Source organism: Rana temporaria, chromosome 5 (genome assembly GCF_905171775.1).
Source record: "Rana temporaria chromosome 5, aRanTem1.1, whole genome shotgun sequence".
Taxonomy (NCBI): Eukaryota; Metazoa; Chordata; class Amphibia; order Anura; family Ranidae; genus Rana; species Rana temporaria.
The window spans coordinates 391,110,520-391,138,353 of record NC_053493.1 but is presented as its reverse complement, the minus strand read 5'-3'; the positions used below and the strand labels follow the sequence as shown (position 1 = coordinate 391,138,353).

General features: G+C 45.4%; 1 protein-coding gene across 1 annotated transcript in view; it reads left to right on the top strand.

Moving 5' to 3' along the window:
* FAM83A (family with sequence similarity 83 member A) overlaps nt 1–27,834 on the top strand; it is a 91,257-nt gene that overhangs the window by 29,727 nt on the left and 33,696 nt on the right. Inside the window, exons 2-3 of the mRNA XM_040354918.1 lie at nt 5,836–6,003; nt 10,867–10,991. Coding sequence (XP_040210852.1) covers nt 5,836–6,003; nt 10,867–10,991 — 293 coding nt within the window. The remainder of the gene's footprint in view (nt 1–5,835; nt 6,004–10,866; nt 10,992–27,834) is intronic.

Here is a 27,834-nt window from a genome sequence, read left to right as displayed (position 1 = left end):
GTTGGCGGAATTTCCGACCAAAAGCTCACATTTGACTTTTCTTGTCGGAATTTCCGATTGTGTGTATGCGCCATTAGTAATCTCCGGAGGAACCCAGAGGTTCCACAGAATGGCTGAATCACGGGGGTGGATTCAGCAAGCAATAATGCCTGCGTATCAATAGATACGCAGCGTAATTGCTAAGTAGTGCCGGCGTATCGACTTTCTGTATTCAGAAAGCTCGATACGCCGACTGTAGCCTAAGATATGACTGGCATAAGGCTCTTATGCCGTCGTATCTTAGGCTGCATTCTTACGCTGGCCGCTAGGTGGCGTTCCCGTAGTGGTCAGCGTAGAGTATGCAAATTGCATACTCACGCCGATTCACAAATGTACGCGCGCCCGGCGTTTGAGTTTTACGTCGTTTGCGTTCGTCGCTTTCTGCGTAAGGCTGCTCCTGCTATTAGGAGGTGCATCCAATGGTAAGTATACACGTCGTTCCCGCGTCGCGATTTTCGAAATTTACGTAATTTGCGTAAGTGAATTGTGAATGGCGCTGGACGCCATTTACGTTCACGTCGAAGCAAATGACGTCCTTGCGACGTCATTTACCGCAATGCACGTCGGGAAATTTTCCCAACGGAGCATGCGCAGTGCGTTCGGCGCGGGAACGCGCCTAATTTAAATGATCCACGCCCCCTACGGGATCATTTAAATAACGCGCGCTTACGCCGGCCACTTTTACGAAACGCCCCCGCAAATTACGGAGCAAATGCTTCGTGAATGAAGCATAGCTCAAGTAATTTACGGAGGTGTAGCGTAAAAACGGTACGCTGCGCCGCCGTAGTAGTGCGCTCCCCTACTTGAATCTACCCCACGGTGTCTGTGCTACCTGTGTGGCTATAAATGCTAAATGAGTATTTTCCTTATCACTCATTAGAACTGAAGAATTTAAATAAGCTACGAAACGTCTTCATTATACAGAGCAAGCCTAGCTGAATGTGACTACTACTAGCTGTACTATGAGAGACTTTACATACATTCCTACTATTGTTTTTTATACTTCATTATTGTTTATTATACTTCGTAAATCACTTGAGTTTTCAAGCATATCTTCAGCATAAATTATTACACAGAGGTAAATTAACACAGCCGTAGGGAAAAATATGAACTAGAGGAAGTGAGCAGTGCAGCCTCACCTACGCCAGAAGCTGCTTCACCTTGTGTCAGGGATGTGACACCATCTACCTACAATGATGTCTAACTAATCACCCGGATTTGTGGTTTTCCGCACACAGAAGTGAAAATTTAAAACATCCATAATGAAGACTGAGGATTCTTTCATTCAGTTAGTCATTTAATTACATTACTCTTACGGCTTTCAAATTAAGACATGACAGTCGCATTAATGAACTGCCCTAATTCCTATTGTTATTGAACCATGTTTAGAAATTTTTTCAAATTCTGCCCATTAAGATACCTGATATCAACACAATCCCTGTAAAGTTAGGACTTACACTTTGTTTTAATAAGAATATAATTTTCTTGCGTGTGTGGGTATATGTATATATATATTTTAGGGTTACAACCACTTTAAGATCATCATTGTACATACCGTAAATAAATAAGACATCCCCTGAAAATAAGCCCTACTGTGCTTTTGTAGCCAAAATTAATAGAAGACCCGGTCCTATTTTCGGGGGAAACACAGTATGTACATTGTTTATTCCTGACCTTTGCACTATGTACACCACACACACCTGTCCCCTGCACTCTGAATGTTACCTATTGCTTACCACTGCACTCTGTACTTTACATACTCCTGACACCTGCACTATTTACATTACACACACCTGTCCCCTCCACTCTGTGTGTTACCCACTCCTGACTCGTGCACTCTTTACATTGCATTCGCCTGACCCCATCACTATGTAGATTACACACACCTGTCCCTTTAGCGTTACCCATTCCTGATTCCTGTACTCTGTACGTTACATTCTCCTGACCTCTGCACTTTATAGACACCTGTCCCCTCCAGTCTGTGCATTACCCACTCCTGACCCCTGCACTCCTGTACATTGCACACACCTATCCCTTTCACTGTGTGTTACCCACTCCTTACCCCTGTACTCTGTACTTTACATACGTCTGACATCTGCACTATGTATATTACACAAATCTGTCCCTTGTGTGGTACCCATTGCTGATCCCTGCACTCTGTGAATTACGGTATATTCTTGTGAGAGAAATTCACCTGAGACCACACTCTGGAACAAGTTAAGAAGTTTTCTTTATTGACTCGTACGAGGAGACAAGTTACAACAAAAGGACAGATACTTGCCTACTGGTTCTGACCGCTTGCCACCCGTGCTATAGGGCTGCATGGACAAATGGTCAGCCTGATAGACGTCTATCTGACTTGTCTGACTAACAATTGTAAAACTGGCACTTATATACCCTTACAAGCTTAATCTAAGCCATCTCTCCTAGATGTGATTGGTTGCTAAGATCTACGTCAATGTAACACCTGTCCTACAACCAAACAAACTTAAAGCGGAGTTCCGGCCACAATTTCACTTTTTAAATATAAATACCCCTGTAATACACAAGCTTAATGTATTCTAGTAAAGTTAGTCTGTAAACTAAGGTCCGTTTTGTTAGGTTGTTACAGCATTTAGACACTTTATAAAATAGAAATTGACTGGGGCCATCTTAAGTGTGGGCATCATGAAGCCAGACTGTATGACTTCCTGGATTTCAGCCTTGCAAATCTCGCACATGCTCAGTGCTGCACAAGCCGTGTCAGATCAGGTTTCAGCACCTGTGCTGTCCAAGTCACATGATTCTTTGAGACTGGGGAGTGCACAGACTCCTGGAAAGTTACACCCACTACATTCCCAGGAGTCTGTGCGGTGTAGGTTAGGAAGCATTAAGCACCTAGGTGCAGGGAGTGGGAAGATTAACTATTCTGCCTAGCAACAACACTTTGAAGGCATCTAAAAAAAAAAAAAAATTTCGTAAAGGACTAATGACATTTTTTTAAAACTACTGATGTAATGTTATATTTATGGGTGGAACTCCACTTTAATTATTGCCAGAATTCCTATATGTTCATTAAAAGTGATTTATAACTGGTTGTGTCCAATTAGAGACATCTGTGTAGAGACAGTCTGGCACCCAGCTATGTTAGTCACAACTTCAAGGATGACAGATTTATAACTTTCAGAGAATGAACTTTCAATAACCCCACCTTATCTGTTATGTCTTACTATTTCTATGTGTGTTCCATAAAAGACACTATATTATCTATATTATTAGCTGGATTCACGTAGGGCGGCGTATGTTTCAGCCGGCGTAGCGTATCGTATTTACGCAACGCCGCCGTAAGTCAGAGAGGCAAGTGTTGTATTCACAAAGCACTTGCCTCCTAAGTTACGGCGGCGTAGCGTAAATGGTTCGGCGTAAGCGCGCCTAATTCAAATTGTGAAGAGGTGGGCGTGTTTTATGTAAATAAACCATGACCCAACGTGATTGACGTTTTTAACAAACGGCGCATGCGCCGTCCGTGCACATATCCCAGTGTGCATTGCTCCAAAGTACGCTGCAAGGACTTATTGGTTTCGACGTGAACGTAAATTACGTCCAGACCCATTCACGGACGACTTACGCAAACAACGTAAAATTTTCAAAATTAGACGCGGAAACGACGTCCATACTTAACATTGGCTAGGCCAGGTTTTTGTTGGACTAACTTTACGCCTGAAAACGCATTACGTAAACGGCTTATCTTTACTGCGACGGGCAAGCGTATGTTCGTGAATAGGTGTATCTCGCTGATTTACGCATTCTAGGCGTAAATCAGCGTTCACGACCCTAGCGGCCGGCGGAACTAGACAGCTAAGATACGACGGCGCAGGCAGTCGTATCTTAGCTCAATTTAAGTGTATCTCAATTTGAGAATACACCCCAAGTTCCCCCTGAAAAAAAGCCCTGATCCTGCCAATTATACACTTCCTGTGCTATGGTGCTAAAACTCACTTGCCATACTTTTCCTCCTCTCCTCATATCTATTACATAAGGAAGAGGTATTTTGTAGTGCAGAGAAGATAGATGGGACATTGTTTAGGATTTCAGCTCAGTGCATAGGAATTCACAAGGACACTGGAAATCTGACAGGATCAACAGGCATTTTGCAAATGCAGTAACCACTTCTAAGGACTAGTAAGATGTAATATATCACTTTTTTGTTGTTGGGTTTAAATCTCCTTTAACCGGTTCCCAACTGGCTCACGCATATATACTGCGGCAGAATGGCTCCCCTGGGTGAAATCCCGTACGGGTACGTCCTTATACTTTTCGGCCACCGGAGGGAGCGTGCATGCCACTGGAGACGCGTGCACGATGCACACATTTAACCCCTTGATCGCCCCCTAGTGTTAATTCCTTTCCTGCCAGTGACATTTACACAGTAATCAGTGCATTATTTTAGCTCTGAATCGCTGTATAATTGTCAATGGTCCCAAAAAAGTGTCAAAAGTGTCCGATCTGTCCATTGCAATGTCACAGAACCGCTAAAAATCGCAGATCACCGCCATTACTAGTAAAAAAAAAAAATAATAATAAAAATGCCATAAATCTTTCCCATAGTTCGTAGAAGCTATAACTTTTGCACAAACCAATCAATATACGCTTATTGTGATTTTTTTTTACCAAAAATATGTAGAAGAATACATATTGGCCTAAACTGATGAAGAAATGTGTTTTTTTTTTTTGGGGGGGGGGGGGATATTTATTATAGCAAAAAGTAAAAAAAAATATAGGCCCGGATTCAGATACAATAGTGTATCTGTCGGCGGGCGTAACGTATCTCAGATATGTTACGCCGCCGTAAATTAGGGCGCAAGTTCCGTATTCAGAAAGAACTTGCGCCCTAAGTTAAGGCGGCGTAACATATGTAATCTGGCGTAAGCCCGCGGAATTCAAATGTGGATGATGTGGGCGTGTTTTATTTAAATTAATTGTGACCCCACGTATTTGACGTTTTTTTACGAACGGCGCATGCGCCGTTCGTAAAAGAATCCCAATGCGCATGCTCGAAATTACGCCGCAAATCGTCATTGCTTTAGACGTGAACGTAACTTACGTACAGCCCTATTCGCGAACGACTTACGCAAACAACGTAATCTACGGGAAATTTGACGCTGGCCCGACGTCCATACTTAACATAGGATACCCCTCATATAGCAGGGGTAACTTTAAGCCTGGAAAAAGCCGAACGTAAACGACGTAAAAAAATTCGCCGGGCGGACGTACGTTTCTGAATCGGCGTATCTACCTAATTAGCATATTCCTCGCGTAAATCTACGGAAGCGCCACCTAGCGGCCAGCGTAAATATGCAGCCTAAGATACGACGGTGTAAGACACTTACGCCAGTCGGATCTTAGGGAAATCTATGCGTAACTGATTCTATGAATCAGTCGCATAGATACGACCCCGCGACTCAGAGTTACGACGGCGTATCCGGAGATACGCCATCGTAACTGCTCTCTGAATCCGGGCCATAGTTTTTTTTCAAAATTGTCGCTCTTTTTTTGTTTATAGCGCAAAACAAAAAAAAGCACAGAGGTGATCAAATACCACCAAAAGAAAGCTCTATTTGTGGAAAAGAAAGGACGCAAATTATGTTTGAGTACAGCGTCGCACGACCGCGCAATTGTCAGTTAAAGCGACCAGGAAGGGGGTAATATCTTTCAGGGCTAAAGTGGTTAACCTTAGTGCTATAGATTTTAAACACTTTTTGATGCCTTGTGTTCTTATGTACTGTATATCTTCTGATGTTATACTCTTGTGTTCAGGTTCTCGCTATAATGATGGACGAGTTCACGGACGTGGAGATTTTCTGCGACATTTTGGAAGCGGCTAATAAAAGGAACGTTTTCGTCTACCTGCTTCTGGATGTCACCAAACTGCAAAGCTTCAAAGAAATGTGTGAGAAATTGCAGGTTGTGGAGATACATCTCAAGGTATGCCAGAGCTCCCAACTGTCCCTGATTTCGAGGGACTGTCCCTGATTTGGAGAAATGTTCCTCTGTCCCCCTCATATGTCCCTCATTTTGGTCTGATCTCTATAGTTGTATATAAAATGCACTTTTTATCTTTCAAAAAGTGTTTTCCAGCACTAACCCTTTCATCTGATTTCTAAGAATCTAGCCCTTTGTGTTTTTTTTTTTTTTATTTAGCTCTTTTTTGGTTTAAAGCGCAACAATTAAAAGCCGAAAAGGTGATCAAATACCACCAAAAGAAAGCTCTATTTGTGGGAAAAAGAGACATACATTTTGTTTGGGTGCAATGTCGCACAACCGTGCAATTGTCAGTTAAAGTGATGCAGTGCCGTATCGCAAAAAAATGGCCTGGTCAGCAAGTGGGTAAATCCTTCCGTGGCTGAAGGTTGGCTCCCCTGCGCGAGAGCCCGTAGCTATACGTCGGCTCTCGCGCAGGCCACTAGGGGCGCGTGCGCGCCCCCTGCTCTCCCCCAACTCCCGTGCGCGTGCCCAGCGGGTGCGATCGCCGCCGGGCACACGCGATCGCTCATTACAGAGCGGGGACCGGGAGCTGTGTGTGTAAACACACAGCTCCCGGTCCTGTCAGGGAGAGAAATGCTGATCTTCTGTTCATACAATGTATGAACAGTGATCAGTCATTTCCCCTAGTGAGTCCACCCCCCCTACAGTTAGAATACACACAGGGAACATACTTAACCCCTTCCCCGCCGCCTAGAGTTAACCCCTTCCCTGCCAGTGGCATTTTTATAGTAATCCAATGCATTTTTATAGCACAGATCACTATAAAAATGCCAATGGTCCCAAAAATGTGTCCAAAGTGTCCGCCATATTGTCGCAGTACCGAAAAAAATAATCGCTGATCGCCACCATTACTAGTAAAAAAAAAATATTAATAAAAATGCCATAAAAAAAAACCTATTTTGTAAACGCTATAACTTTTGCGCAAACCAATCAATAAACGCTTATTGCGATTTTTTTTTACGAAAAATATGTAGAAGAATACGTATCGGCCTAAACTGAGGGAAAAAAATTTTTTTTTTTATATATTTTTGGGGGATATTTATTATAGCAAAAGGTAAAAAATATAATTTTTTTTCAAAATTGTCGCTCTATTTTTGTTTATAGCGAAAAAACTAAAAACCGCAGAGGTGATCAAATACCACCAAAATAAAGCTCTATTTGTGGGGAAAAAAAGACGCCAATTTTGTTTGGGAGCCACGTCGCACGACCACGCAATTGTCAGTTAAAGCGACGCATTGCCGAATCGCAAAAAGTGCTCTGGTCTTTGACCGTCAATATTGTCCGGGGGTTAAGTGGCTAAAATGACCTTATCTTTTCAATATACAGTGCTGTCATTTTCTGTAAAATTCAATCTGGAAGCGTTCTGTACAATGACAGCATACAGAACGCCTTCAAAAATGTAATTTCCTGCTTGGTGATTGACTCACTGATCCACACTACATGTCAGATTTTAGACTTCCCTTGTAATAGGAATATATGTTTTGAGAGATACTCCCCAGGAGTTAAATACTTCTAAAGGGATTTAGGGTGATTATAATGAACCGGATCCTCCTATTCAGAATCAGAAGACACTCAGCCTAGTGAAATAAACAGCTCTGTCTTCAGAACAAAATAGAAATCTCCTACAAAGTGTGTTAAAATCCCTGCATTGCACATTGAGTTGCCGATTCACGTCTACGCAGCTTGAGGGTCGCAAGACTTTGACAGCCTAATGCCCCGTACACACGATCGGAATTTCTGTCGGGATAAACTCCGATGGATTTTTCTAATGGGATTCCATTCAAGCTGTATTTCATACACGCGGTCACACCAAATTCCGACCGTCCAAAACGTGACGTAAAACACTACGACGAGCCGAGAAAAAAGAAGTTCAATGCTTCCGAGCATGCTTCGACTTTGAGAATATGTTTTTTTTTCTCCATCGGAGTTCCATACAGACAAATGGAATTTTCGTAATTTTTTTAATCGAAAAAAAAGACATGTTCTCTTTCTAAGTCCGTCAGAATTTCCGATGGTGCACACACACGGTCGGAATATCTAATGAAAAAATCTGACTTTTTCCATCTGAAATTCTGATCGTGTGTACAAGGCATTAATCTTGCGTGACTTAATTGCGGCTTGCTTGCGACTTCATTAACAGGAGTCAATGCAAGTCGCCCAAAAGTAGTGCGGGAATCTTTTTCTAAGGCCCCTTTCACACGGAGGAGTTTTTCAGGCGGTACAGCACTAAAAATAGCGCCTAAATACCGTTTGAAAAACTCCTGCCCAGCCTTCTCAATGTAAAAGCCCGAGGGCTTTCACACTGAGGCGATGCGCTGGCAGGAGAGAAAAAAATCTCCTGTCAGCAGCATCTTTGGAGCGGTGAGAGGAGCGGCATGTATACCACTCCTTCACAGCTCCTTCCCATTTAAAACAATGAGGCCCCGTACACACGAGAGGATCGATCCGCTGGAATTGATCCGCGGACCGGCTCCAGCGGATAGATCCCCTGGTGTGTACGATCCAGCGGATCTGTTTCCGTGGATTTTTGTCCCCGGGGATGGATTTCCAGCGGATCAAAATTTCTTGACATGCTAAGAAATCGATCCGCTGGAATCCAGTCCAACGGATTGATCCGCTGGTCTGTACAGACTCACCGGATCAATCCGTCCGAATCCATCCCCCGCATGCGTCGTAATGATTCGACGCATGCGTGGAATTCCTTATATGACAGAGTCGCGCACGTCGCCGCGTCATCATCGCGGCGACGGCGCGACACGTCACCGCGGACGGAATTCCGCGGGGATTTTGATCTCATGGTTAGTATAACCATGAGATCAAAATCCGCCAGAGGATTAAATCCTCTCGTGTGTACCCGGCCTGAGAAACCGCGGTAATACCGCCCGTAATGCGCCTCTGCAGAGGCGCATTGTGGGCGGTATTAACCCTTTATCGGCCGCTAGCGGGGGTTAATACCGCACCGCTAGCGGCCGAAACCCGCGGCAATTACGACGGTATAGCGCTATTTTTAGCGGCGCTATACCGCCACCGCGCCTCCCGCCCCAGTGTGAAAGGGGCCTTAGTCGCTGCGATCATTGCAGTTAATTAGGGGGGGCGACTTGTCACATGAGAAGTCACGGCAGTATGAACCGAGCCTTAGGCCTCGTACACACGACCGAACATGTCTGCTGAAACTGGTCCGCGGACCAGTTTCAGCACACATGTTCGGTCGTGTGTACGGCCGACCGGACAATTTTCCGGCGGATCGGACAGGTTTCCAGCGGACAAATGTTTCTTAGCATGCTAAGAAACATGTCCGCTGGAAGCCTGTCCGTCGGACATGTCCGCTCAGCCGAAATCCCTTGCATGCGTCAAAGTGATTCGACGCATGCGTGGAAGCATTGACCTTCCAGGGTCACGCACGTCGCTGCCTCATCGTCGCGGCCACGTCACCGCGTATCCCGTCCGCGGGGATTTCGGTTTGATGGTGTGTACAACCATCAGACCGAAATCTGCTAGCGGACATGTCCGATGAAAACGGTCCGCGGACCGTTTTCATCGGACAGATCCGCTCGTGTGTACGAGGCCTTACACTTAACTTAGTTTTAGATAGAAAAGAAGATAGTTAAAGCAAAAACCTCAATACCAAAGTCCACCAATACAAGTTGCCCCCATCCCCTGCCTAAAGTGCTAAATAAAAGTTTCTCTGGGAAAGAAATAGATAATAAACTTACCTTTCCCCATGTGTCTCCCACAGCAACAAGGCTAGAGCGATGTCATCCTCCTTCCCACAAGATCAAGGGGAATGTTGAGTAGTCCAAATCTCACAAGGAGATGCTGCAGCACAGTGTAGAAACATCTTCATCAGAAATTGGGGCTACTCAACATTCTCCAAGATCTGTCCGGAAAGAAGATGACACACCTGGGCACATCAGAAGGAAATAAGGGAAGATTTCCCCTCACCTCCTGTTCTGGTGACAAAAGTGTTGTTTTTCCCATCAATTCCTGTCTCAGGGACAATGTCACAAGGACATATAGAGAGGACAAAGTCCCCGTAGTAGGTACATAGACAGTAATAAAAACCTTCTAAGCTGCTAGATCCGATGACCAGAGGAGACCCTCAATCTATGCTGGAGAAGTCTCCTCTAAGATAACATTTCTAATGAAAGTCACTGTGCTGGGTAAGCACGCTCTCAGCACAGAAAACTCTGCCGCCCATGGATGGATGTGTATGGCGTGTTGGCTTTAAAGCCCACCTTCTGTGCCCAGGGCCATCTTAATGCATGGGCACCCTTGGGCATTGCTTAGGGGCCCCAAGTGCATGGGGGCCCCATGATAATCTTGCTTTACATCATATTTGCCAACTGTCCTGGATTTGCTTGGACAGTCACAGTTTTTACTAAGCAGTCCTGGCATGGCCGTGTCCCAGGTAGCATCCCAGAAACTGCACTGTGCCCTTCTGATCCCAGTATTGTACCCTCCTGATCCCCCTCCACCCCCCATCTTTTCTTAGTGTATAAAATAGATTTTATTGAATGTACCAATAAATACTGTATATGTTAAATTCTATCAGCTATGTATTTTTGAGAGTAGGTGTGTAAATTGGGGCAGGCTGGTAGGGGCCCCAGTGCATTACTTTGCCCAGGGGTCCATGACATTATTAAGACCGTCCTGTCTGTGCCATACATATGCTTTGCCTGGGTGGCAAGGGGCTAGCACGTTGATAAAATGATGTGTTGCTGGCCACTTTTATGTATTTGTATATATAAAACATATTAAAAAGGTTATACATTCCCTTTAACTTACTGATTTTGGCCTTTCCAGAATATTTGCGTCAGGAGCGTAACTGGCGATGTCTACTGTGCGAAATCCGGCAAGAAATTCTTTGGTCAGATCCATGAAAAGTTCATCATATCGGACTGGAGATGTGTCCTATCAGGAACATACAGGTGGGTGCAAAACTAACATTGGTATGAGCAATAGATACTGCAAAGCGTGTTCTATACTATACAGTACCAAGGGTAGAGGACATAACTTGGGAATTCTAGGACTTTGTATTAGGATCACCATACACCTTCCAACCTGATCCTACAATCCTTGTACGATCAAATTTAGATTTAACAAAACTATGTAATACGAGGATCTACCTAATCCATCCAATCAGAAAGGCCCTTGCTTTACATAGTTGTCTGTAGATCTAAAGAAGTTTGTTTAATTGGATCCCAACATGTGTAGTAAGCTTTAGACTCCTGTAATCCTATGTACAGCAGGATTTAGACAGGGAGAAGAAGGTGCAGGACTGGGAGCTAATGTAGGTGTACTGTATGCAAATGCACCAATAAGGAACATGCTGAAAGAAGGAGTGAGCAGCAGGATGGCCTCACCAGACTCTGGCTGCTCTTCCACTATTCATTTAGCTGGTTGGGTTTGGCAAGAGGACACCACTGTATCACTTCAGTCTATAAAGAGAAAGTGGTGTCACCCTGGCCGTGCTGTGTCACAAAGCTGTGAAAGCTGTGTTGGACAGAAATCCAAATCATTTGTCAGGTATACTAGCTCCCTTTATCCCCATTAATGCTTCAGCATAGGGTATGCAAATTTTTCAAGTGTTTTTAATAGTAATAATACAGTAATGGGAGGTAAAATCTTGCGCCAATATAAATAAACAAATAAAAATTGATAAAATATATATATAAGTTGCTACCCCAAAATTACAGTGGTATGTAACAATGTGAATATGTGAAGAGAAAGGGAGCGCTAAAATAATTATATTTGATTAATCACCTAAGTATAAATATAGATAATTATCAATAAATAAACAGCAACAAATTGTTATAAATGGTGAAATAACACAAAGTGAATAAAATCACAGCAAAGAAATTATATTGATAAAGTCCATATGAATGCAAACTCCCAAAGGGGAGATGTCTTAATCCAACAATGTGCAGGAAAAAAGTCCAACCAGTGAAATGAAACAACAAGTGCTTTGAGAAATGGTTTCACTTAATCAATAAAGGTCCACACCTCCACCGAAAATACAAGAAAATTACCACAATCAAGTGCTCATGGATGGCACCTTACCGCAAAATGTTGACCACTTTAATTAAAAAGAGGTCGAATACGCTTTTGGAATAACCACAGATTCCAGAAAAGGCTCTTGATGTCTCGATTCCCATATTCACCATCACATGGAGTAAATCAGAAAAGAGAAAAAAATCGCCATAGAATAATATCGTTTATTAAAATAAATATGTAAGACAAGCAACGCCAAATGGCCCCTTACTTGAGAAGTGCCTTAACCCGGCACTGAGACTGGTCGGCGTTGGGTATTGTGTGGAGAGAGACGGTCCCACGCTCTAGGAAGCGTGCAGCCAGCGTGCGTTCCACCTCTCAGGAAGAGAGGACCAGCGTGACCGGAAGTATGGAGATTGTGCGTCACCAGTGCGCCTCGACGTACGTTTCGTGATTGCCACGTCGTCAGGAAGCATCACTGGTCACGCACCAAGCCCAAAATATAGGCCTTTCAATCAAATAAAGTGGGAGGAGAGAGAGTTGTGACAGCCTCAGTCCCGGTCCAAGCAACAATACAATAATTATACAAACAACAGGCTAAAAAATGGTAGTCAAATACAAATGTATAAGTACTTAAATATAAAGCTATAAGGGCCTACAATAAATAACAAATCATTATGTATAAGTACCATCATATTTGCAGACATAATGGATAATCATATAATTAAATTTGGTAAAGCATACGAGTATACCAAACCAAAGAAATTAATTAATATGTAATAACAACACATTAGAAATGCATATCCTAAAAATGAAAATAATTACTTAAAAAATAGCTAAAAATAACATGGAAGTTATCATAAAAATATCATAAGAATATATATCATAAAGATAATAAAAATACATAGCAGAAAGGAACCAAGTCAGACAATCAGAGTAACTATTCATTGGTTAAAAAACTGTTAAGATCAAGCTCGATATTCAAACCCAGAGGCTGCATCGTACGCAACCGATGCAGCCACTGTGTTTCATTTTGTTATACCATTTTTTTTAAAATCCTATGGGAAAAAAAATCCTATGGGAAATTCCGATCGTCTGTGTGGAACTCCAACGGACAAAAAACCCACGCATACTCAGAATCAAGTCCACTCATGCTCGGAAGCATTGAACTTAATTTTTCTCAGCTTGTCGTAGTGTTTTACGTCACCGCGTTTAGGACGGTCGGAATTTAGTCTGACAGTGTGTATGCAAGACAGCTTGAACGGAAATTCCATCAGATTTTAGCCCATAGGAATTTCCTATTGCGTGTACAGGGCATAAGTGTCTTTGAGCATCACCAGCGCCCCCCGCACCTCTGGCCAAATGCGGTACTGCACACCCCAGCGGCTTGAATCCTGCTCATTATGCGAGACAACGTTTGCAAACTGAGTCAAGATTAAAAAAAGCTTCTTGTTTCGCGAAACGCTCATAAAATGCGTTACTCACACTGTACTCATATTTTATTGAAGATGTACTTTATTGTACATAGTGCTACTTTTGGCACTCTGTTCTGTTTCAACATTAGTTTTACTATAAGCCCTGGTTCACATTGATGCGACTTGGCATGTCAAATTGCATGCCAAATCGGCGGCAATTGGCGGCAATGGCAGCGTCTGAATCGATGCGAAGCCGCGCTGATTCTCAAAAGTAGTTTCTGTACTACTCCTAGCGATTTTGCGGTGCAATTTCCATTGACGTCTGTGCAGAAACCCACACAGATGTCTCTGAAATCGCCCCCCGAAGTTGGGATTGACAGGCGGGAATGAAATCGTGCAAGATCAGCTGAACTTGCGCAATTTCATCCCCGCACTCAGCGTGAACCTGGGCTTAAAGGGGTTGTAAAGCTTCGTGTTTTTTCACCTAAATGCATCCCATACATTAAGGTGAAAAAACACCTTGGCTTGTACTCTCCGCCCCCCCCCCCCCGAGCCCCCGTTTTACTTTCCTGAGCCACGAATCTCCTTGGGCACGATCCCGTGTTGCTTTCCCCTAGCTCCTGTGGGCTCTTCATTGGATGATTGATAGGATTGATAGAAGTGCAGCCATTGGCTCCCGCTGCTGTCAATCAAATTAATGACGCGGTGCGCCGGGGGGTGGGGCTGAGTGATACACTCGTAGCTATGGCCGGCGAGTGTATCACACGGGAGCGCGCCCGCAAGCTAACCCCCTTGGGAGAGCACTTCCGTGGCCACTGCAAAAAGAACTGCACAGTGGAGGTAAGTATGACATGTTTTGTTATTTAAAAAAATTAAATAAAATTAAACCTTTACAACCACTTTAACTACTTTAGACCCGGGCCGTAGTAAAAAGACGGCCTCCAGGTGGCTCTTTAATTCCGGGAGGACATCTTTGGACGTCCTCGCGTCCTCCGGCCACTGGGGGGCGCGCGCACCCGGCACGTCCCCAAAATGCCAGGTACCCACGATCGGCAATGACAGAGCAGGGACGTGGAGCTCTGTGTGTAAACACAGAGCTCCACGTCCTGTCAGGGAGAGAGGAGACTGATGCTGTGTCCCTTGTACATAGGGACACAGCATCAGTCACCTCCCCCAGTCAGTCCCCTCCCCCCACAATAAGAATCACTCCCAGGGTACACATTTAACCCCTTCCTCGCCCCCTAGTGTTAACCCCTTCCCTGCCCGTCACATTTATACAGTAATCAGTGCATATTTATAGCACTGTTTGCTGTATTAATGTGAATGGTCCCAAAAATGTGTCAAAGGTGTCCGATGTGTCCGCCGCAATATCGCAGTCCTGACAAAATTTGCAGATCGCCGTATTACTAGTAAAAAAAAATAATAAATTCTATTCCCTATTTTGTAACCACTTTAACTTTTGCGCAAACCAATCACTATAAAAATTTTGGGCCATATTCCGTAGTTTTTGGGCGGGCGTCGCGTAATCCATTTACACTCCGCCGCCCCAACCTACAGGAGCAAGTGCTGTATTCCCCAAACACTTGCTCCGTAGTTTGGGGCGGTGTGGTGTAAATGGCCCGACGTATGGCCGCGTAAATCCAAGGGGGCGGCTTGTATTTAAATTAAGCGCGCCCCCGATTATAACGAACTGCGCATGCGCCGGGCTTAAAATAGCCCAGTGCGTATGCTCCAGTTCTTGGTGTAAAACGTCAATGACACCGACGTGTGCGTCATTGACGTAAAGTCGTATTCGCGGACGACTTAGTAAAACGACGTACCCGACGGGAAAACACGAGGCGGACCCGATGCCATACTTAACATGGCCTACGTGGGACTGGCGTAAGGTTACTCCTCATATAGCAGGGGTAACCTTACGCCTACGCAAACAAGGTTAGCGACGGTTACACAACGCAATATCGTACGTGAATCGGCGTATCAGGCTCATTTGCATAAACAAATGAGACCTGAACGTAAACGCCACCTAGCGGCCGGCGGAGTAATTACATTTAGGATCCGACAGTGTAAGTGTCTTACACTAGTCGGATCCTAGCCTAAATCCGGCGTATATTGTTTTGTGAATACAAAACAATGATACGCCGGCGGGAATTTCGAATTACGCCGGTGTATCAGTAGATACACCGGCGTAACTTGTTTAAGAATATGGCCCATTGTGTTTTTTTTTTTCAAAATTGTCACTCTTTTTTGTTTATAGCGCAAAAAATAAAAACTGCAGAGGTGATCAAATACCACCAAAAGAAAGCTCTATTTGTAGGGAAAAAAAGACTTCTATTTTATTTGGGAGGCACGTCACACGACCGCGCAATTTTAATTAAAATCGACGCAGTGCTGAAAGCTGAAATTTCGCCTGGGCAGGAAGGGGGTAGATGTGCCCAGTAAGCAAGTGGTTAATATGGTTTCCTTCATTGTTAATTTTTTTTTTTTTTTTTGGAGGACAGGTTCACTTCATGGCTATGTCATGGCGTGATAAACCTGAAATATTATATAGGACACCCATGCTCCAGTTTGAGACATTTTGTACTTTTTTTAGATTTATATCACCTGTAATTATTTATTTTATAATGTGTTTATCTCGCATCTTATCTATGTAAATAGAAGAAAAATGTTTATTGGATGAGGGAAAGGACATTAATGTGAATAGAGACTTCAAAGCTCGTGTATAATGTAGAACTAATAAACACATAGAGGAGCTTTTATCCTGTTCCTTCTTTCTGGGAATCATGTATAATTAATGAGACAGGTGGAGGTGTACTCTGCCGCGGGCACAGGGTGTGGGATTCGGATGGGTTGTGCCACATGCTGTGTTTGTATAACCTTCTGTTGCCCCAGTGCTGGTCATAAACAGCAATCAGAGTCGGCAGAAAAATGTTATTTCAGCTCGTCAAAATTCGCTAAATTTTCCATCAGATAAAGATTATAGATTGATCTGGGAAGTTATGATTTTAAAGTTTATGGTAAAAACGTAGACGGGTGAAAATATGTGAGGACAAAACATTATTAGCTAGATTCACAAAGAGTTAAGCCGGCGTATCAGTAGATACGCCGTTGTAACTCTGAATCTGCGCCGTCGTACATTTAAGTGTATTCTCAAATTGAGATACACTTAAATGTAGCTAAGATACGACAGCCTGCGCCGTCGTATCTTAGCTGTCTAGTTCCGCCGTCCGCTAGGGGCGTGAACGCTGATTTACGCCTAGAATGCGGAAATCAGCGAGATACGCCTATCCACGAACGTACGCTTGCCCGTCGCAGTAAAGATACGTCGTTTACATAAGGCGTTTTCAGGCGTAAATTTAGTCAAACAAATAGCTGGCCTAGCCAATGTTAAGTATTGACGTCGTTCCCGCGTCGGATTTTGAAAATTTTAATTTTTTTGCGTAAGTCGTCCGTGAATGGGGCTGGACGTAATTTACGTTCACGTCGAAACCAATACGTCCTTGCGGCGTACTTTGGAGCAATGCACACTGGGATATGTCCACGGACGGCGCATGCGCCGTTCGTTAAAAACGTCAATCACGTCGGGTCATGGTTTATTTACATAAAACACGCCCACCTCTTCACAATTTGAATTAGGCGCGCTTACGCCGGCCCATTTACGCTACGCCGCCGTAACTTAGGAGGCAAGTGCTTTGTGAATACAGCACTTGCCTCTCTGACTTACGGCGGCGTATCGTAAATACGATACGCTACGCCGGCTCAAAAATACGCCACCCTACGTGAATCCAGCTATTTGTGTACAAGTTATTCAACTTAAAATTAGGATGAAAATATTTAACCACTACTGGGCACTTTTACCCACCCCCCTCCTGCCCAGGCCAATTTTCAGCTTTTAGCGATGTCACACTTTGAATGACAATTGCGCAGTCATGCAACACTGTACCCAAATGAAATATTGAGAAAAGAAAAGCCCATAACTTGAGTTTACATCCGTGATCAGCTGTCATTGGACACAGCTGATTACATAGTAACGAGCCGCTGTGATTCGCTTTTAACCCTCCGATCTGTGATCAGCTGAGCCTGCCCTGGTCTCCCTTGTGAGGAGATGCCGCTGATCGGCTCTCCTTGCCACACATTCTGTCAGTGTAAGGCGAGGAAAGCCGGTGACTTGTCGTTAAGGTTCCCCTATCGAGATGGTTCCTGTAAGGACTGCGCAGGCGCAATCAGGGCCGATCCTAGAGTCACAGGCGCCTGGGTGCAGAAATATTGCTGGCACTCCAACATGGGCGTGGTCATCTTACTAACTCCTCCCCTTTACAAATGTTTCTATGGCTACAACTCAAACACAGAGATTCTCCCATAAGAAGTCTTCATTAGTGTCCCCCCATCAGAGTCCCCCCCAGCAGGTGTCCCCCATCAGAGCCCCCCCCCAACAGGTGTCCCCCATCAGAGCCCCCCCAGCAGGTGTCCCCCATCAGAGCCCCCCCAGCAGGTGTCCCCCATCAGAGCCCCCCCCAGCAGGTGTCCCCCATCAGAGCCCCCCACAGCAGGTGTCCCCCATCAGAGCCCCCCACATCAGGTGTCCCCATAGATCAGTACCTGTCCAATAGATCCCTGTAGCTCGGGCATGCTGGGAGCAGAAGCACATTACAGGGGGCAGGGCATACTTGGCATATTTGCTTACTAGGAGGGTGGCACTCGGAGAGCATTTCTGGGAGTGCACGGGGTGATTGGCAGCAGCTCCGGCCAACCCAAAAGCCTCTCATCACACCGCCAATGGCAGAAGAGCCGACACACGCAGAGGGGGCGGGGCAGACAGGAGACTGCTTCACGCGCACCCGACAGAATTCGTTAGTGGAGCCTAGTACCGGAATGTGTTCCGGTACTAGGCTCCGCTGCAGTACCCTACCCGGATTCTGGGGACAGCGGGAGGTATGCGCTCTTGTCAGTTGCCAGCGGAGAAAGCAAGCGGGATGGGGAGCCGCAGCACCAGCTACATGCGCTCCACCTCTGGACACAGACAAGGAGGAGGGAGGGGAGCACTTTGGAGCTTCAGCACCCCCACCTCTGCGGCGCCTGGGTGCGGAGCACCCCACACACCCTGCCTAGGATCAGCCCTGGGCGCAATCCTTGCCAACGGAAATCTCCAAACCTCGGCCGGCATCCAGGCTCATTCCTTAACATCCCCGTGGATTGGAGGATGTTAAAAAAAGAGCCAGGATGCCGAGCAAGCAAATTCCACGTCGCCCTGGATGCGGGCCGAGGTTCGGAGATTTCCGTTGGCAAGGACTGCGCCTGCGCAGTCCTTACAGGAACCATCTGGATAGGGGAACCATACCGACAAGTCACCGGCAACCGGCACTTTCACATTTACATGTGATCAGCTGTGATTGGACACAGCCGATTACATGGTTAAATAGCCCCGCAATCCGCTCTTTACAAAGATCGGTGCCCGAAAACGGGCACTCTCGCATGCCCGCGGGGGTGTGCAATGCGGTCTATCGCGCCTGCGCCATGCTCCTAGGGTGCAGCCGCCACGCTGCACACCCCCCGCGGTGTGAGAGCGGCCATTCTGGGAGCTATGAGTAAGCATCGCATGATGTAAAACATGTCAGCCACGTTTTTCCTGTGGTTCACTTCATTTTGACTGCATCGCTTTGGTTGTTTTATAGATGTTATTTGTACAATAAAGACATTTTTAAGGAGTGCGGCAGTTCAGGATCTTCTTCTATCCAACGCATTCTGGGGCACAGTCATATGACGTCCTCCCAGAACGAAAGCATTCTCATCATTTGACGGTGGGCGGCAAGTGGTTAACTGGTAATTGCGCAGTCTTGCAATGCTGTACCCAAACAAATTATATTTATTATACAAACTAAAAAAGACCAAACCTTTTGAAAAATAAAATATATATTTTTTTTAATTTCTGTTTTAAAAAATATAAAATAGTAATAAAGAAAAACAAATTTCTTCATAAATTTAGGCCAAAACGACATGTCTTTGATAAAAGAAATCCCGGTAATTGTATATTGATTGGTGTGTGTCTTTCTTTCAATGGCAGTGATCACAACTCATAGTGGGGGGAGCAGGCAATCTGACGCTGGGGAGGAACTGAGTAACTGACATCACCAGTGACACTAATTCAGTGATCAGTGATACTTCTATACACTGACACTACTAATGACACTGGCTGGGAAGAGGTTAACATCTAGGGGCGATCAAAGGATTAACTGTGTGCCTAACTATGAGTAATGTGTCTATTATGTTCTGCTTTTTACTAAATATATTTTTAGCTCCCAACTGCATTTTTCTCAAGTAATGCAAAGTGTTCTTTGATTGGATGAAGTGGAGAGGTGGATCAGTGATGTCCAGGGGCGGACTGACAACTCATGGGGCCCCCGGGCAATTGGAGATTATGGGACACCCGGCAATAGGAAGTTATGGGGCCTCCAGGCAGTAGATTATGGGGCCACACAGTATACACACATACAGTATACATACACGGGGCTAGATTCAGAAAGCCCGCCGTAAGTTTGTGCGGGCGTAGCGTATCTGAGATACGTTACGCCACCGTAACTTAGTGAAGCTGGGGCTGGATTCACAAAGAACCAGCGCCCTAAGTTACGGCGGCGTAGCGTAAATCTGTCGGCGTAAGCGCGCCGAATTCAAATTGAGAAGAGGTGCGTGTTTTATGTAAATAAAACATGACCCCGCGTAAATGACGTCTCTAATGAACGGCGTCCGTGAACGTATCCCAGTGCGCATGCTCCTAATCATGTTGCAAATAGTCAATGCTTTCGACGTGAACGTAATATGCGCAAAGCCCTATTCGCGAACCACTTACACAAACAACGTAAAATTTTCAAAATTCGACGCGGGAACGACGTCCACACTTAACATTGGCCATGCCTCATATAGCAGGAGTAACGTTACGCCGAAAAAATCCTTACGCAAACGACGTAAAAAAATCCGCCAGGCGCACGTACGTTTCTGAATCGGCGTATCCAGCTTATTTACATATTCTACGCTGAAATCGACGGAAGCGCCACCTAGCGGCCAGCGTAAATATGCACCCTAAGATACGACGGTGTAAGAGACTTACGCCATTCGGATCTTAGCTTAATTTCGGCGTATCCTGCTTTCTGAATACAGAAAGAAGATACGCTGGCACAGCTTTGAATTTACGTGGCGTATCAATAGATACGCCGGTGTAAATTCTTTCTGAATCTAGCCCACAGTATAGACACACAGACACACAATATACACACAGTATACATACACGCAGAATACACATACACACACTAAAAAGGTACTGGAGAGGCGGGGCAGCTATAATCTTGGGATTTTTTTTAAAAAACACAGATGTTTACATACTGTCCCTGGTTTTACTGAGGCTGGCAACCCTGATGGGGCCCCCTAGTGGCATGGGGCCCTCGGGCAGTGCCCAAGTGACCGAATAGTCAGTCAGCCCCTGGTGATGTCACAATCTCCACCTCATCCAATCCCACAGCTCCCAACTGTCCCTGATTTGGAGGGACTGTCCCTGAGTTGGAACAATGTCCCTCTGTCCCTCATTCCTCCTCATTTGTCAGTTTGGTCTGATCTATAGAGTTGTATATAAAATGCACTTTTTATCTATCAAAAAAAATTTTTTTCAGCGCTAAACCTGTCATCCGATTTCTAAATTGCTGCATTTGTGAATTCCAAAAGCCAATATGAAGGAATAGTAGTGGTAAAAAAAAGCACTTGTGGGTTTAACCAATCTTGTTTTTTCTTGTACAATTGTCCTTTAAGGGGGTGTGGCAAGGGGTGTGTCCTATGCCTGCATACTTTTGCTGATAGGTGTCCCTCATTCCCGTCTCAAAAAGTTGGGAGGTGTGATATGTTTCTTTCTTCTCGCTGCTTTTCAGGAAGAAGGAAGAAACAGAGCTTTCCCTCTGAACAGAGCCCTATGCGGTTTGTCAACACAGGGGTGTAGCAGCATAGGGGGGAAGAAGGACACCTTGTGTGTGTTTCTGGTATGTGTGCAGGTTGCAATGCACATTGCAAGAAGCTCACAGTATGCAGTGAAATTCAGAGTAAGCCATTCTAGCAGTGCTGGGACAAGGTCATTTGGTGCCCAGGGCAAAGATGGCAAACTGCGCCCCCCCCCCCCCAATTATTGTCACTGTTCATTGCCTTACTGTGCCCATGAATGCAGCCTCACTGTTCCCGTGAATGCTGCCTTACTGTGCCCATGAATGCATCCTCACTGTGCCCATGAATGCAGCCTCACTGTGCCCATGAATGCAGCCTCACTGTGCCCATGAATGCAGCCTCACTGTGCCTATGAATGCAGCCTCACTGTGCCTATGAATGCAGCCTCACTGTGCCTATGAATGCAGCCACACTGTGCCTATGAATGCAGCCTCACTGTGCCTGCCATTACAGCCTCACCATTACCCATGAATGCAGCCTTACTGTGCCTGTGAATGCAGCCTCACTGTGCCCACCATTAATGTCTCACTATGCCCACCATTACAAAGTACCGCCCCTCTAGACCGGCTCTTGTGATAGGCGGAACACTTCTATCACACAAGCCAGTCTAGGAGGGCAGGAATTTGTTCCAGCGAGCCCACCGAACACAGACAAAGCCAACTCCGCCTCCATGATATACACAGGAGGGGGAAAGGGGAGCGATGCAGCCGCAGCTCAAAGCTGCCACAGGGCAGGTGGGACTTGCCGGCACTTCACCTGCGCCCCCCTCCTGCCCACAAATTGTATCGCCCAGGGCACCTGTCCCTTCTGCCCCTGCCTTGTACCGGCCCTGCATTCTAGTACAGGAGAGGGGCCTGTACTGCAAGGTAAGGCTGGAGTTTAGCTTAAAAGCTAATGGGAATTTTTACACAATAAACTGTTTTCATACAAGGGAGCTTTTTTATTTTTTTGTGTGGAGCTCTTTATAGTTTATATCCTTCAGTCAAGTATTTAATATGTTCCTGACCCGAAAAAATGATACCTTAGCATTCCATAATCACAAGCAACTCTGCCCTAAAGAGATGGATTAAAGGATCCATAATGGATATAATGACAGGATGGTGTAACATTGGCATGTTAAGGTGTAATTTAGGAAAAGCTGTAAAATTTCACCTTTAATGTTGCTTAATTAGGTTCTGCCGAAAATAGCCTGGAGTGAGCTAGTGTCGGTTTGTGAGACATTTAATGCAAATAATAATGTCTAACAAGAGAGGACATATAGAGATTATTATTATTATAATACAGGATTTATGGGCCAGATTCAGGAACATATACGTTGCCCAGCGGCGGCGGCGTAACGTATCCCATTTACGTTACACCGCCGCAGGTTTACAGCGTAAGTGCCTGATTCTCAAAGCACTTACCTGTAAACTTGCGTCGGTGTAACGTAAATCCGCTTGGCGCAAGCCCGCCTAATTCAAATTGGGCGGGCACCATTTAAATTAGGCGCGTTCCCGCGCCGAGCGTACAGCGCATGCTCCGTCCGTCAAATTACCCGACGTGCATTGCGCTAAATGATATCGCAAGGACGTCATTAGTTTCGACGTTAACGTAAATGGCGTCCAGCGCCATTCACGGGCGACTTACACAAACGACATGATATTTAAAATTTCGACACGGGAACGACGGCTATACTTAACATTGTTAGACCACCTAGGAGGCAGCCTTAACTTTACGACGCGTATCGCTACGGAAACTACGTAAATTTAGATCGACGGGCAAAGCGGACGTTCGTGAATCGCCGTAACTAGTCATTTGCATATTCTACGCCGACCGCAATGGAATCGCCACCTAGCGGCCGGCCTAGAATTGCAGCCTAAGATCCGGCAGTGTAACACAGTTACACCTGTCGGATCTTAGGGCTATCTATGCGTAACTGATTCTATGAATCATTCGCATAGATACGACAATCGTATCTCAGAGATACGACGGCGTATCAGGAGATACGCCGTCGTATCTCTTTTATGAATCTGGCCCTATATTTTTGAGCAGTTTGCGCAGTGCTTTACAATATACTGTAAACCGAGACAGTACAGTTACAATACAGTTCAATACAGAAGAATTAGGTGGGCCTTGCCCATGAAACTTACAATCTAAAAGATTGTATAATGACTGTGTAAAACAGTGTAAGTGGATAAAGAACTTAAGACCCCTTTCACACTAGGTGGATCCGTCTCAGCGGAGTCCGCCAGCTCAGCGGGATATCTCTCCGTGGATCTCCGCTGAGCCGGCGGATGACAAGTCCCTCTCTGCTCACTGAGTAGGAAGGGGCTTGTCCAGCGCCGCTGTCTCCTATGGAGAGATCTGATAAAAACAGACAGCATGTCCATTTTCATCAGATCTCACCCGATCCGATCCTCCATGGACGGATGGCGATGTATGGCCATCCATTTAATTTTAGCGGATCGTGCCGGATGTCAGCGGACATGTCACCGCTGACATCCGACGCTCCATAGAGATGTATGGTGCGGCCATTCAGGTCCACCGACAAATATGACAGGCAGACCTGAGCAGTCCGTGTGAAAAGGGCCTTAAAGTGATTGTAAAGGCTTGTTTAAAAAAAAAAAAATAACAAACATGTCATACTTACCTCCAGTGCCGATCCTGACCTCCCTGGGGCCCTAAGCAAAATGACATGTCACATTAAAGAAGCGGGGGTGTTCTGCTGTCATAAATGACATCTTACATTAAAGTGAGAAGCGAGGGGGTGCTGACTTCTTACCTCTTCTCCCATGCAGCCAGCGAGTTGAGAAGCGGGGTGAGGGGCCGAAAATGACTTCTCACCGGGCGGGGCCTCTAGTAATTTGGGGGGCCCTCCGCAGCTTTGCGGGGCCCTAAGCGGCTTGCATAGTGAGCCTATAGGGCGGATCGGCCCTACTTACCTCCTCTGTGCAGTTGGTTTTGCATAGAGTGGCCCCGACCCCCCTCTTTTTGGGTCCCTCTTTGCTGTTCCTGGCTCCTTCTCCTATCGAGTGACCCTCAGCTAGCAACTTGCTACAGGGGACTCCCAAGCCGAGTCAGAGCTCCGTGTATCCTTTCAGACACGGAGCCCCGACCTGGCCCTGGCCTTTTGAATGACAGCCGCGGGAGCCAATGGCACCGCTTCTGTGTCTCAGCCAATCAGGAGGAGTCTCTGTGACAGCTAAGACACCGCTGGGGAGAGAAGGAGCTCAGGTAAGTAATTAGTCTAAACACAAAAGATTTTTATCTTAATGCCTTTACAACTCCTTTTAAATTCTAAACGAGGTTGAAATAAAGCAGGTAGATACATTCTATAGTGTGCACAAAGGTTACATTAAAAATGTATTTACTGTACTTAAGCCCATATTTCATGTAACAGGTTGCAGTCAAGGGCCACTGTGTGTAAGCAGTGGTCCCTCTGCAGTGGTACAACACGCCCCCTCTGCTAGTCACAGCTAGAGCTCTCCAATCAGAAAAGCTCACATTGAGATTGCAACAATCTACCTGTGACTAACAGGAGGGCATGTTGGACTGCTGCAGAGAGACTGCTACTTCCACATGTTTTTTTTTCTCCTGAATACTGTTTCTTTACAATCACAGTCTTCTAATGGCTATAAAGCTATACTGTAAACTTTTTTTGCCTGTATGTAGCCCCATTTTTTTACTTAGGGATAGAGTAGGGAAGGGTCCCTTAAGTACTCCTTCCCAGCATGCACAGCGGGACGATCCACTCCCACTGATTAGCTGCCGAAGGGGAACACCCAAAACACTTTGACCTGACTGCACCCCAGACAACAATAGTGGTCACTCACAGCACTGGAAAGAATTATACAGTCTGAGTCAACTAACTTTCAGACTACCCTCTAAATTTAAAGCAGCGCCGGATAAAAAGTAGCAGGCCGCTACATATGTAAATAACTGGAACATTCATATGTAAATGGCGGCAGCATTCATATGTAAATAAAGGCAGCATTCATATGTAAATAAAGGCGGCATTCATATGTATATAATGCCCCTCTGCAGTGAAGAGATGATGCTCTGTAACCTCTAGCAACCAATCAGTGAGCAGTATTACTGTACAGTAACCTCTAGCAACCAATCAACAAGAAGAAATCATGTGCTGTAACCTCTAGCAACTAATCAGTGAGCCGTAATGTGTGCTGTAACGTCTAGCAACCAGTCAGTAAGTGGTAATGATCGGCTGTAACCTCTAGCAACCAATCAGTGAGCAGTATTACTGTACAGTAACCTCTAGCAACCAATCAACAAGAAGAAATCATGTGCTGTAACCTCTAGCAACTAATCAGTGAGCCGTAATGTGTGCTGTAACGTCTAGCAACCAGTCAGTAAGTGGTAATGATCGGCTGTAACCTCTGGCAACCAATCGCAATCACTGCCTGATTGGATACAGTAAACTGATATTAAGTCTAGCTGATATTTGATGTATGTCTCAGAGCAGGTGGAGAGCAAAATTGCATGGGGGGGGGGGGGGAGACATTAAACATTAAAGATGGCCCTGACTACAGGTGCTATTTGGGAGGGGACCCGAGGGAGCATCATCCTTGCCTAGATGAAGAATGATTAATTGGGAGCGAGAACCACTTAAAAATGGTAATTGCCCCCCAGGGGTCAAGTCCCGGGGAAAAAAGTGTGGGAACTCCCACCCAAGATCCACTCCCCCACCAAAAAAATTAAAAAATGATACGCTTATATGCATAATTACTAAACCGCATGTTTGGTTTTTTTTCGATCCACTGTACCTTAGTAATCCTTTATGTTACTGGCCGCCTCCTGTATATGGATTCACCAGGTAGTGTGCGGGTATTCCGTCACTTCCTCGATGCCGCAATGTCTCCTGGGAGCTTATGTCATTGTTCCCAGGAGACATTGCGGAGGTCTGCCGCGCATTATCGCGGGATTTAGAAAGAAGCAAGTTCTTTCTAAATCCCATGATAACTCGCGGCAGACCTCCGCAATGTCTCCTGGGAACAATGACAAAAGCTCCCAGGAGACATTGCGGCATTGAGGAAGTGACGGAATACCCGCACACTACCCGATGAATCCATATACAGGAAGCTGCCAGTAACATAAAGGATGACTAAGGTTCGCCTGCCCCTGACAGTGACTCGAGCTGGGCATCGCCGCTTAGTGAAGGATTGGCTCGGGCGGCTCGGCTGCTCTCGGCTGCTCTAGTCCTGCAAAGGGAACTGAGTTCCTGCTGTGAAAAAAGTGCAGGAACTCCATTCCCACGCGTTCCCGCAGGACTTGAGCCCTGTTGCCCCCACTAAAAGAATGCTGCAATTATGTATAGGATAGGGAAGAGGAAGAGAATGATAGTTAAATGTATTTTGGGGTGAAGTTTTGCTTTAAGTCCTTTGATCCTGATAAAGACTACATGAGCTTCTCCAGCTGTCACAGCTTCAGGGATATATCTTTTAGATTGAGAGACTGACGTTACGTAAACTAGGTGATCATTTCTTTATTATATGCTACAGAGGGGTCAGCAAAATCTGAGAATTACACAGGAATCCTGTCAGTTGCATTCTTCTCTCTGGCTTGGAACCCGGGGCTGTAGCTTACAGTTTATAAAACTGGTTATCTGAGAACTGCTTCTTGACAGAGACAAATGGCCTCCGAAATTGGCCTTGGGAACACCGAGGAGCTCTGAGGACATGTAATATAGGAGGACATGTAATGTAATAACAGTTACATTTTCAAACTGGGATAGTGAAGGGTAGGTGCAGGCGATGAAATGGATCAGTCAGTGACCATTCATTTGTAACCACCTTACTAATACTGTTGGGTTCGATCAATAAGGATGTTGGGTTGTGTAGACACACCTGCCTTTGTTTTATGGAACAGTATACCAAGTCTAGAGATTGAAGAGTCAGACTCAGGTCATATCAACAAATGCTGACTAGTTCACAGTCTTGAAAGCACTCAATCAACAATGAGCTGAAGGGGCAGATTCACGTAGATGGGCGTATTTTTGGGCGGCGTAACGTATTTGATTTACGTTACACCGCCGCAGGTTTTTCAGGCAAGTGCTTTATTCACAAAGCACTTGCTTGTAAAGTTGCAGCGGCGTAGCATAAATCACCCGGCGGAATTAAAATTCGGTGGGTAGGGGGCGTGTTTCATTTAAATGAAGCGCGTCCCCGCGCCGAACGAACTGCGCATGCGCCGTCCCTAAAATATCCCGGCGTGCATTGCTCTAAATGACGTCGCAAGGACGTCATTGGTTTTGACGTGGACGTAAATGGCGTCCAGCCCCATTCACGGACGACTTACGCAAACGACGTAAAATTTCAACATTTCGACACGGGAACAAGGGCCATACTTAACATAGGATACGCCACCTAAGGGGCAGCTTTATCTTTACGCCGGCATA